The 13133-nt window shown below is 44.4% G+C and overlaps 1 protein-coding gene across 3 annotated transcripts in view; it reads left to right on the forward strand.

The window, feature by feature from the left end:
- Window positions 1-5515, forward strand: part of RUFY2 (RUN and FYVE domain containing 2) — a 58566-nt gene extending 53051 nt beyond the window's left edge. For 2 of the 3 annotated variants that reach the window (XR_013543812.1, XR_012085483.2), the window contains 2 exons: window positions 1123-1200; window positions 2298-3810. Coding sequence is in view for 1 of the 3 variants with exons in the window: in XM_020807948.3 (XP_020663607.3) it covers window positions 1123-1200; window positions 2298-2441 (222 nt within the window). In the remaining 2 variants the exon portion in view is untranslated. Of the gene's footprint in view, window positions 1-1122; window positions 1201-2297 lie in introns of all 3 variants that reach the window. The other variant, XM_020807948.3, reaches the window with a different exon arrangement.
- The last annotated feature ends 7618 nt before the right edge of the window (window positions 5516-13133 follow it).

The raw sequence follows: 13133 nt of genomic DNA on the forward strand, positions 1-13133 counted from the left end.
GTCTAGCAAAAAAACTGTCATGCGGGGTAACTGTCTAGCGAGGCACCACTGTATTTGGAGTCTGGGATTGGGATATTTGATTTTAATTGTCAGAGTATGTTGCATACTTGTGAGAAACATTTATGGTGATGTTCTGCTGTTTCTTCATGGAGAGGGGTGTTTTAACAGACAGGGTGATTCCTATACATATTTTCCAGGAAGATGTTTATAATTATTTATTTACAAGATTTTTTAGCCATGCCATTACCAGTGGTCTCTGAGTGGCATACAATATTAAAACTTTAAAAACATTAAAACCATTAAAGATAGACAATATTATAATAATATCCTATATTAAAAACAATTAAAACATTAATATTAATAAATCTTGTTGCTCATATGGCCAGCTAAAGAATACTATTTAATTAAAGTGCTGGCTAAACAGTACAGTGGTGCCTCATAAGACGAACGTCTCGCAGGACAAAAAACCTGCAAGACTAATGTTTTTGCAATCGCTGTGGTGCCTCGCGAGATGGCTTCTTCTATGGCCGTGCTTCACAAGCCAATTTCCCCCCCCCCCAGACTGATGCCTTGCAAGACGAAAATGCATTCCTATGGGAAACCGCTTTTCGCAAGATGAAATTTTCGTCTTGCGAGGCACCACTGTATATGTAAAGATGCCAGGTAGATATGCTTCCTCAAGCCCAAGTGTTATTTTGTTCTGTCACTTGCTTATTGTATGAATATGACCCATCCCTTGTGCTTCCCAGTTCTTTCTTTTTGTCTTATTAAATTATGCTGGCATCCTCCATCTGTTCATATTTGTTTCTGAGTAGATCTGTAAAAATAAAAAAATTAAAATGCAGAGAGCACTTTTCCAGAGATATTGATTCAAGGTTCCATGCCAGGAAGAACTGCTAGTTTAGACAGGTTATATCTCTGAGACAATGCATATTAACATTGTTTAAAAGTACAGTGCTGCTAAACTGTTTGGTCCATAGGGCAGTACATGACACACTTGCAGGGCACCTTTTAGGGGATACTCTTAGCCTGGAGATTCTGAGGGATTCTTTCTTGTGTAGTCTAGATGGCAATTAGTATTCAAGGTGGATAATAATTTTGAGCATATTTTCTCTCTACTAGGGACAAGTGTGGCTCAAAGACAAAGAAGCTACTCACTGCAAACTGTGTGAAAAGGAGTTCTCTCTTTCTAAAAGAAAGGTGAGGCTGCATGAAAAAAAGGGCTTCTATTTACTGATACTGACAGAAAGCAAATCATGTAATTCAGCTTATAGTGGCCCTGATCCAGTTTCTAGCCCAAAATGACAATAGTCTCCCATTTCAGAATGTCAGGTCAACACTTTGGTAATGAATCCTTTTGTTTCAGCAAGTTTATCCTAGTTAGGATTAGCAACTGAAGTTAGGTCACTGCTTGTTATTTTTATTTATGCATGTGCAGTTGTGTTTTTATGCAATGAACAAACAAGAATTAGTATGGTATAGTGCAGTGGCCCCCAAGCTTAGGCCTCCAAATGTTCTTAGACTACAACTCTCAGAGGTTCTCACCACCACCTCTGCTGGCCAGGATTTCTGGGAGGTGAAGTCCAAGAACATCTGGAGGCCCAAGGTTGGGAACCAGTGGTGTAGTGGATAGTGTCAGGAAAGGATTTAGAAGAACTGGGTTCAAATCTTAACTTGGTCATGGAAACTAACTGCAGCGTAGCAGTGGTAAATCATTCCTTACAATAGTTCACTAGCCTTGAAAATGTTATGTTCACTGTAAGTTGGAAGTGTTTCCACAGAACATGGCAACATGCAATACAACTCATCAACTACCTCAAAATTTTCATTATTATGTCACCTTAGATTCTTTTTTAAAAGGTGGGATAATTTTTTTAAAATAACTGTTATAAAAGCTTTCACAAATTGGTTTGTTAAAATCAAGTCATATTTTGTTTTATATTGTAAAAAAATATAGGAAATGTTTTATTATTCCCAGGAACAAAATTTTGAATTGATATTGGTGTTCAAATGAACATGCCTGAACCTTTCCATCTGTACAGTATTTCACAAAACATCCCCAATGATGGAGCAGGGGCAGGACGGTAAACCACATAAATGGTTGTGTACTGTGATATAATCCTCCTCACACAGAATGTAAAACTTACCTTTCAGTTTATGGTCTCTACATACAATTATATATATTTAAATTACATGTAATTCAGTACATTATATTTTATTTCATATTACCTGTTCATTTCACAAATTGTGTTGATCTAAAAAATCTTGTAAGAATATATCTCTCTCTCTCGATTTAGCATCACTGTAGGAACTGCGGTGAAATTTTCTGTAATGCCTGCTCTGACAATGAACTGCCTTTGCCATCATCGCCAAAGCCTGTGCGAGTTTGTGATTCCTGTCATGCACTACTCATACAGAGGTGTTCTTCTAATGTGTCGTAAGAGTCATCTGAAGGTTTATAACTGTCTGGAATAAGGATAAATACTATAGTGTTGCTGTCATATTCTTGCAACTCTGGTCAGTTCACATGCATTATCAAAGTCATCTAAACAGTTGCTTGTTAAGTCTTTGTGCTGTTGTGATATATTTCTGCAACACCAGCATGACATGTTTTGTGAAGTTGTTCAAATGCAACAATTGATGCATATCTGCTTTTGCAACACATTTTTATTATCCACCTTGAAGAATATACACCTTATTGTATATTGTATATATCGTATACACCTTATTGGAAGCCGCCCAGAGTGGTCGACCAGACCAGATGGGCGGGATATAAATCAAATAAATCAAATAAATATAGACAGGAATGTTTTTTTTTTTTACATCTAAGTGCAGCATTCAAATATTTAGTGCAGCATTTTACACCATCACCTTATTTTTAACAAGTGTTTACTTTGGGAAGAGGTTGGCTGTGACCACAGAGGTCTAGAAGAGAGAAGCCGATTAGCCCTCGGTTTGTATATCAAATGTTCAGTATCATGTGCATTATCTACCCCTTCCCACATTTTTTGTGTGATTTTGAACACAAAACTAATTGGACAGATTAATATAAACTAATGGATTCAATTTATATAATTATTTGGTAACAATATTGACTTTTCCTTGATGTGTAAATACTTGCCTGAGATATAAAGACCCACAAGACATACAACTAAGATCACATCCTTAGTCCAGCAGCCTTCATCTGGGTGGTGGCACAGCTTTTGAAGAATAATGAGGAGGGGTCTGATGCAGGGTGAATGATGTTCCACTAAATAAATATATTCAAGCATGAAGAGATACAAAGGTCAGCTAGAATGACAGGATTTTGTTCTCCCTAATTACACTGTTACAGGTCAGTACCTAATGTGTGTAATGTGAGTGAAGGTGAGGGACTAAGCAGAAAATATAACATAATCAAGCTCAAAACACCCTGGGGAATAGAATATCTAATATTTCCACTGTGTTCCCTCTATTCCAATGCATTGTAGCAAGTACACTGATCAGTGTTTTAGGGAAGTTATCTTGAAGAAAAGGATAGGATCCCACCTGACTTGGTGGGTGCCTTATTAAAAATATATCCATCACAGACATTATGCAACTAATGGAAAAACTTGAGGAAAAATTTCTAAAACTAGATGAGTGAAAGTTGTGTGTCTATAACTCTATCAGGATGCCTTGGGCATACCAGATGAAAATGATACACACAGAAGACTTGGGATAATTGAGATACTAGAATTAACGAAGTTCAGATGATAGGGACACTAGAGTATAGGTATTTTCTAATGTCTAACTGTAAAGAATACCCATACAATAAAATTTTCTCCATGTGCTGATTTTAGACACAAGGCTATATGAACATTTTTGGTTCCTTATACACTTACTCTCTTACAGAAATCTAAAGAAGACTTTATATACATCTGTACTAGAATTTTTACAATTAGCTTAAGTATAAATGCATTATTATACAAATGCTAACATATTTTCATGAACATCTCTGAGATAGTAGTTGACTTGTTAGATTGCAGAGAAGAGCAATCTAAATATAGTAAAACATGGCATTTATGATACATTATTTGACTTGTTCAGCTGATGTCTCGGTTTAAAGATAGTCTATCCAAATGCACTGTGCCTCCTGAAGTAGTCTAGTCTGAAAAGGACTTGTAAGAGGACTTCTAAGAGTAAATAGTTCTGTTCTTCCTCTAACAATGTAATAACCGTGACTGGGGGGAAAATCATTTGATGAGTTGCTACCCCTCCCCACAGCATGACAGGAAGGAAAACCATCAGATTAAATTGTATTGCCAAAAGCTTGGTATCTGCCAAATATCTGCATGCCATATACCTATAGCCGTTGGACAAAACGTTCAGAAATTCATGTACTGTAATATTAAACCCATTGGAATCCATGTTACAGTACAACAAGCTATGTATCCATGGGACCACCAGGCTTGTAATGAATACTCCTTTGTTGGCAGAAGAGGTAAAAAGCTCAGAGCAGTGCTTTGTCGGTTGCTTGTATGTCATTTGGCATGAAGAAAATACCTTGAATCAAGAGTTTCATATTGTCAGATTCCAAATTTGAAACAAATACTAACACAAAATTGAAATGCTTCTAATAATATGTTGTGATATTCATGCCACTGAGCTATTTAATAGCTAAAATCCTGTTGTATCACTTGCACCTGCCGAATGGTGATGATGCCACTGGCAAGGAGTGATTTTCAGTACAGTAATTAAATCTGTTTTACAGCTTTTCCCACTCCTATGTAATTTCTTTCATTGTGTGGAAGCTGGTGGATGGAAGGAGGAAGTCTTTACTCATCAAAATTTACCACCATCTGATTAATAACTTTACTACTGGCAAGGGGAGATTTTTGGTAGACACTCTCCTTCCATTTTGCAGCTTCCACAAATGAAAGGGATAACACAGGGGTCAGAAAGGTCATGGGGTAGAAGTGAGAAGTTTTTAATTATCAAAAATCGCTCCCTGTTGGTGATGCCCTCTCCCCCTTGTGCAGCCCATTCCACACGTTTCAGTCAATAGTTAGCAACTTAATACTATTAACTTTTACTGTGATTTGTTAATCGTTTATCTTTTTTACTGACATTACAAGTTCTGCAAACCTATTATAACAAAATTCCATCTTCTGTGGTCTGGAAGCAATGCTGAGGTGACAGAGTACTAACAGCTCAGTGCAAGACCAGGGTCTGAATGGACGGACGCAGTCTATGTAACCAGCTTGTTCTTAACTTCAGGCATCATATTTGTTGGGGGGAGCAGTATTTTCTTCCCTGCGAGAAACTAGGATTGGCTTGAGACCCTTTTCAGCAGAGCATTGTACTTGATTCCTGCATTAAGAAAATTATTATTTTGAAATAGAATTTCAATTCCTATGGTTCATATGTGCCAAGAATTACATTAACTAATACAGCTTTTGTATTTATGCTCTTAACTTTTTTTGGGGGGGGGGCTTTAAATACCAATATTTGTATTCCTCTTGTTTGGAAAAATTAAATATTTTGACAATTTTCAGCTTGCCTTGGTAATACTAAAATGGATTCTACTATTAATCTTACGTGTCACTGTTGTGTAACTGCAGATTGGCTGAAATTCTGGTATGTAACTTAACACCTGTGGAAGTGAAACAATGCTACCAATGGGACAATTTTTCAGTAATTAAAGACTTTTGTCCTGCAGCTTTTTCAACTCTCATGTAATCCTACAGCTTTTTCAACTCTCATGTGAAAGCTGTGGGATGTGTAAGACAGGAAGAAGTGTACAGTGGTGCCCCACATAGCGAGGTTAATCCGTTCCGGATTAACCATCACTATGGGGAAACATCGCTATACGGTACAAAAAAGCCCTTCGTTTAATGCGTTCCAAACGGGCCCAAAACTCACCATTATGCGATGTTCCTCCATAGCGCAGGCATTTTCGCACCCTCGGTAAGCGACGGCAGGGTGCGAAAACGCGCGCAGCCATTTTGGGTCTTCCAGCGGCCATTTTGGAACCGCCGATCAGCTGATTTTAAAAAAATGCTATGCGAAGATCGGTAAGCGTTTCGCAAAGCGAGTTCTTCTTTGTGGCCTCTGTGAAATCACACTAATGGGTTAATCTGCGCGTGCGCAGATGGTCTCGGAATATTCTAGAGCTTAAAGTAACACTTTTGGCTCCGCCCCCAGGACCTCATGGTCCGCCTGCCCTAACAGTTACCTCAGTTCCATTTTTTCCGCTGCTGCAGTTAGGTCTCCTAGCTAGAGCTCCGTGAATTTGTGGAATTTATTTGAAGATTTTTCTTCGTTTGGCTCCGTCTTCACACCAGTACTTCAGGGAAGTACAATACTTGTTTTTGGAGGGGAGGTGTTTTTCTTTGGACTCTGTTTGCCTTCTTTTCCCTTCCCTCCATTCCCCCCAGATCCTTTTCCCGCCTTTTTTTGTATGGCCTCCAAGGCCCCTCGATCCCCCAAGGTCACTTTTAAAAGCTGTGCGGCCTGTGGGAAGAAAATCCCTTCCACGGACGGTCACCGTTTGTGTTTATTTTGCCTTGGAGAGTCGCACGTTCCTCAATCCTGTCGACATTGCGAAAGTTTTACCAAGCAGGGGTTGAGACTTAGAGAACAGCGCCTACACGCAGCTCTTTGGGAGAAATTGTTGCGACCTCCAGATATGGCGGCAACTGCTTCAGCCATGGTTCCTGACCCTTTACCGGACTTAAAATCCAAGGGGAAGGCTAAAGCTTCTAAAGGCAAAGCCAAGGCTAAACCGCCGCCCAAACCATCGAAAGCCGAGGTTCTGGCCCCGCCACCCCCTCCGCCTCCGCGGGCCACTCCTATTCTAGTGCCACCAACGTCTCCATCATTGCCGGTGCTGACCCCACAGTCTCCTATTGAAATCCCTTCCCAGGGTTCCTCGCCGCCATCTTCTCCTTCTCTGCAGGTTCCATTTCCACCTACACCGATGCTACCTTCGTCTCCTAGAAAGAAGAAAGCGAAGACCAAGCATTTGGTACCATCTGCTGGAGATTCCCGGTCTCCGAGACAATCGGGACCGAAGGTCTCCCCCCATGGGGCTCGACATTCTCGCCCCAAAACCACTAAGAGGCATGCGTTACCAGAGGAAACACCGCCTCTAAAGCTCTCCAAGAGCTACCTTAAAAAATGGAGAAACCAGATGCAAAAGCTATACGATCCGCGCCTCTTGTATAGCCTCGATACTTGCGACTCGGCTTCTGACTCCTCTCCGTCCTCGTCGGACTCTTCAGACGAATTCTCCTCGCCCCTGGTATCGCCCTCTCCAGATACCGGCAAGAAGAGACACCGCTCGGTACCGGGCGATCCTCCGGTACCGAAGAAAACATGGTGATCCGCCCAGCTTTCCGATGCCGCCTCGCACGTCGATACCGACAAATGGCGACTCATCTCACCCGATCCCCCGGGACGGTACCGTACCTTCCGGTACCGAACCCACCGGTACTGCGCCGCCTCGCAAACGGAAGCGGTCTAACCCGTCTATACCGAAGAAGAAACATCGTCACCTTTCGTCTGATTCTGACTCATTTCAGTTGGATCTAATCAGTACCGACCGAGACTCCGATACCGATGAGGCTCCCGATACCGGGAACATCAATCCTCAGGATACCAACGCTCCGCAGGGTCACGGTACCGACCCCCCTCGGGAATGTGACCATAAGAAGCGCCCTCCTGACCCTCCGATACCGAGACATCCGGTACCGCAGATGCCACAGCCTGTCTATCCCGAAGGCTCTGATGATTCCGATACCGACTTCAGCTTCTCCGACGCTTCAGCACCCAACGATAATACTCCTGACTCGGGGATCATTGACAAACATCCTGTCTCACCGGCGGCGGATTTTCCTTCCTATTCCCAGATAGTCCATCGGATCGCCACCACTCTCGAACTTCCTGTAGAAAGGCCTCCTGAGATGTCTTCGGACAAGGTTTACGGGGATATCGATGAGGACCAGAACTTGCCGATGCGGCTGTCCTTTATTCCGTCCCTACTGAGAACTCTCAAGCAGCATTGGGACAAACCATGTTCCGCCCCCCAAATGTCTCGGAGGATGGAAAACCTGTACCGCATTCAAGGCTCTGAGCTGGACTTCCTGATCAAACACCCCCCTCCCAATTCCCTTATAGTGGATGTGGCTCAGTCTAACTTGCGGCCTTCCTCGGCTGCTACGCCTAATAATAAGGACGGCAGAAAGATGGACATCTTCGGACGTCGGTCCTACGCCTTTGCTTCTTTGGTAATCAGAGCCGCCAACTACGTGGCAGCCATGGCGGCATACCACCAACACTTGTGGAACAGGGCATTGCCTTCTTTGCAAGCTGCACCTGATGAACTTCAGCCTAGGGGTCTCTCTTTACATCAGGAAGCCATGCAGCTTATACGTCAGGAGCGGATTTCCTTAATACATATCCTGGATGCGGCGTCACGTAACTTGCTGACCAGCATCGCCGTGCGGCGTCAAGCCTGGCTGAAGTCTGCGGCCATTTCTGACGATGCTAAGGCTCGCATCTTAGATCTTCCCTTTGATGGATCGGGACTATTTGACCCTAAGACTGACGAGATTCTCAAGGGTCTCCATGAAGCGAAGAAAGCAGCCAGGGCTTACGTCCCACAACCGTACTATAGACTGCGTTACCCCTGGAAACGCCAGGTCCCTGTAACCTCTTCCCAGTCCGGGAAGTTCTACCCTGCCAAGCAGAAGTACTACGCTGCTCAGACTAGCTACACCACTAGACATGACCAATGACAAAGGACACGCTCCGCCTATAAAAAGCCTGAACGTAAATCCAAGCAGGGACTTTGACTCCTTTTGCACCACTTTCGTCTCTTCTTGCACCACCCGCTTGTCACCCTTCCTAGCAAATTGGTTGCTCATTACTTCCGACAAATGGGTACTTTCCATCATAGCCAATGGCTATGCCATAGAGTTTTTAGAGAAGCCTCCTCCTCGGCTCGTCTTCACCCAACCCTCCCCTCCTTTAAGGGAGGAAATCAACACTCTCCTCAAAAAGTCGGCCATAACCCGGGTATTTCCAAATCCTTCAGATCCCGGTTTCTTCTCCAGGTAGTTCTTAGTTCCAAAAAAGGACGACTCTTTTCGTCCTATTCTGGACCTCAGACGCCTCAACAAGTTCATAGCCTATCGTCATTTCAGGATGGTGACTTTGGAGAGAATTCTTCCGCTCCTTCAACAAGGCGACTGGTTCGTGGTGATAGACCTCAGCGATGCCTATTTTCATATAAACATCAGGCAGGACCATCGCCGTTTCTTGCATTTTTCGCTGGGACCAAAATGCTACGAATTCTCCGCTCTGCCTTTTGGACTTTCCACCGCGCCACGAGTCTTTACGAAATGTATGGCGCCAGTGGCAGCGTTCCTTCGGACAAAGGGAATCGCCGTTTTTCCATACATAGACGATTGGCTTTTGGTGGCGCACTCCAAACATCAAGCCGAGCGGCACACCATCACTGTTCTCCGTCTCCTCAGAACTCTAGATCTCAATGTAAATTACAGGAAGTCGGTTCTCATTCCCTTGCCAGTTGCATCGTACATCGGCGCTATACTGGATGCTCGGGTCGCAAGAGCCTTCATGCCCCTAGAAAGGGCTGAGAAAATTGCTGCTCTTGTCAAGCGGTTTCTACTGCAGGGTTGGGTAACGGTGCATCTCGCTCAAAAGCTACTGGACCTTATGGCTTCTACAACGTTGGTTATTCCTCACGCGAGGCTGAAGCTTCGATCTCTAAAAGTGTGGCTTCTCTCGCTTTTCAGCCCACTGACAGACTCTCCCAAGAAACGTCTGCTAGTAACACAGGAACTTTACTGGCAGCTGAAGTGGTGGACCAATCCAGCCAATCTCTTTATGGGTCGCCTGTTCGCTCCCTTGACTTTGACGACCAGAATCACAACGGATGCGAGGAACACTGGCTGGGGTGCGCACTGCAACCGTCTGCAGATCCACGATCTGTGGTCCCACGAGGAGCAGGACCTTCACATCAACAATCGGGAACTCCTGGCCGTATTCAAGGCCTGTCGAGTGTTTCTACCTCTCATCCAGGGCACAGCCCTTCAGATTGTCACGGACAACACAACAGCTGCTGCATATATCAACAAGCAGGGTGGCACCCATTCACACTCACTCCTATATCTCACTGTCTAGTTTTGGGAGTGGTGCCTCGACCATCATATTTTTCCGTCTGCGGTGTACATTTCCACTCACGAGAACATACTTGCAGATCGACTCAGCAGGACCGCTGCGTTAATGCACGAGTGGATGCTCGACCAGCAGGTCTTTCTAGCTCTCTGCGCGAGATGGGGTGCCCTGCTAATAGATGCCTTCGCCACTCACCTCAACGTGAAGTGCCCAGCCTACTTGTTGAGAGGCGGTCGAGGTCCACACTCTCAAGGCGATGCGCTAATGAGCTCCTGGAGGGACCATCTGATCTACATGTTCCCACCGTTCCCAGTGTTGATGAGGGTGATAGTGAAGATCTGCGTAGACAACACCGACACCATACTGATAGCGCCCTTCTGGCCATGCCAGCCGTGGTTTGCGAGGCTCATGACCAGAGTGAAGGAATTCATGAGACTGCCTTACCTGCTGCACCTTCTGACACAGAACGAAGGGACAACCTTTCATCCAGACGTACAGTCCCTCCATCTCACAGCCTGGAGGATACTCCCGAGGTAACCTACGTTCTCTCACATTGTCGCAAGGCATCTACAGATACCCTTTATAGTAACAAATGGGTGTCTTTCCAAAAGTTTGCCTCACCTCGTGGACTCCCAGTATCACCAACCTCTCTTCAAGCTGTTCTACAATTTTTGGCGTATTTATTTGAGATGAACCTGTCGCATTCTACTCTCAAGGTTTATCTCTCTGCTATTGTGGCGCATCAGCCTCCTGACTCTGACAGTGCTCTTCTCTTTAGGCACACAAAGGTGAAGCGTTTTCTGAAGGGGGCCCTCAACCTTCATCCCCCTCGGACTAATCCTGTTCCTCAATGGTCCCTGCATACGGTGTTGAACTGCCTCACCCGCTCACCGTTTGAACCATTGGCGACCGTCTCCGACCGCTTACTCACATTAAAGGTCGTCTTTTTGGCTATAACTTCGGCTCGGAGAGCCTCGGAACTGGCCGCTCTACGAGTTGATCCCCCTTTCCTGCAATTTTTCCAAGACAAGGTGGTGTTATACCCTGACGTGTCCTTTCTACCAAAGGTCACCACTGACTTTCATGTTCGGCAACCTATTGTGCTACCTACCTTTTTTTCCTCACCCTTCTCCTGTTGAGAAGTCTCTGCATTCGCTCGATGTTCGCCGAGCGTTGGCCTTCTATGTACAAAGGACTTCAACTTTTCGTCTATCCAAGCGTCTGTTTGTTTCCCATCAACAGCTGCATAAAGGACAGCAAGTGTCCCCACAATCTCACGATGGTTGGTTCAAACTATCCGCCTTGCCTATGACCTGGCGAAGAAGCCACTGCCGTCGTCAATCAAGGCCCATTCTGCTAGGGCTGTTGCAGCCTCCACTGCCTTTCTACGTGGTGTTCCACTATAGGACGTTTGTAAAGCCGCTACGTGGTCCACACCTTCCACGTTTGCATCCCACTACAGGCTTGATCTGCGAGCAAAGGAGGATGCGCGGTTTGGTCGAGCTGTCCTGTCTTCTGTGCTGCCGTGACGGAGCGTCCCTCCACCTGTCACAGGTAAGCTTGCTAATCACCCATTAGTGTGATTTCACAGAGGCCACGAAGGAGAGAGGTTACTTGCCTGTAACTTTGGTTCTTCGAGTGGTCCTCTGTGAATTCACACGGCCCGCCCGTCCTCCCCACTTTCCGTCACGGCTGTCTCACCTTCAGAGCAGCAGCGGAATTTGGGGAACTGAGGTAACTGTTAGGGCGGGCGGACCATGAGGTCCTGGGGGGCGGAGCCAAAAGTGTTACTTTAAGCTCTAGAACATTCCGAGACCATCTGCGCACGCGCAGATTAACCCATTAGTGTGAATTCACAGAGGACCACTCGAAGAACCAAAGTTACAGGTAAGTAACCTCTCTTTTTTGCCTATCTAGGCATCAGTATGCGATCGCATTAGCAATCCCCAAAAACGGATTGCTATGCAAATTCGTCGTTAAACGGTGCACTCGTTATGTGAGGCACCACTGTACAGAGTGCTACTCCTGTCCTCTGAAGATGCCAGCCACAGAGACTGGCGAAAAATTAGGAAGAACAACCTTCAGAACATGGCCAAAGAGCCCGGAAAACCCACAACAACCAATTAAAAGTTCCTCATTGTAATTTTTGGCAGTAAGATTTTTCTGCATGCCACAGTTCCTACATGATGAAAGGGATAACATGGGACTTGGAAAATCAGTGGGACAGAAGTTAGTTTTTAATTATTAAAACATCACCATCTGCTAGTAAGCAAGATGTCCATAGAAATAAATGGGAGGGGGAAGCAATGATTTGACTCAATTGTAGTTTTTATTGTACTATATTTGCGTAGGGTGTCCATAACTTGTAAAATCTGTGGAAAGTGCAACATTATATAGAACTAAGTTCCCTGCTGGCTCTGATCTCTCCTCAAGAACAGGGCAGGGGAATCTGGTCTCATAACAAGAGATGGCTGTTCTGATCTCACTAGTTTCAATGATCATTCTATCTTCAATTCCTTCTCTGTAGCTGGAGTGTGTCTCTTTGTTAAATCAGCCTGTATTTAGCATTCCTGTGAGGGGCCAAGCACCTCTCTTACACCTCAATGGACATGGATAATGGTGGCATTACTCTTCCACAAGTATGATTACATCAACAGTTTTTTAGAATAATGAGTTAAGAGCAACTGACCTAATGGATTATACAACAAATTTACATTACTTCAGAAATGAACAATTAGTAACTCTGTAGCACGTATATCAGTTCCATGTGAGAAGGTCTACACAACAGTAATATTTTGTAAAAGAGACTCCACATGGGCTGAGGCCTACCATACCTACACCTTGTTAGCAGAAAGCGAAAGAGGCCAACAATGCCCGTGTGGTTACTGTTTCAAAATCACATTACTACTTACACATCTTTAAATTCATGTCTTTTTCTCTTCCACTGTTCCCCCACTCTAACACCCTCT

This window comes from Pogona vitticeps, chromosome 3 (genome assembly GCF_051106095.1).
Source record: "Pogona vitticeps strain Pit_001003342236 chromosome 3, PviZW2.1, whole genome shotgun sequence".
In the NCBI taxonomy this organism is placed as follows: Eukaryota; Metazoa; Chordata; class Lepidosauria; order Squamata; family Agamidae; genus Pogona; species Pogona vitticeps.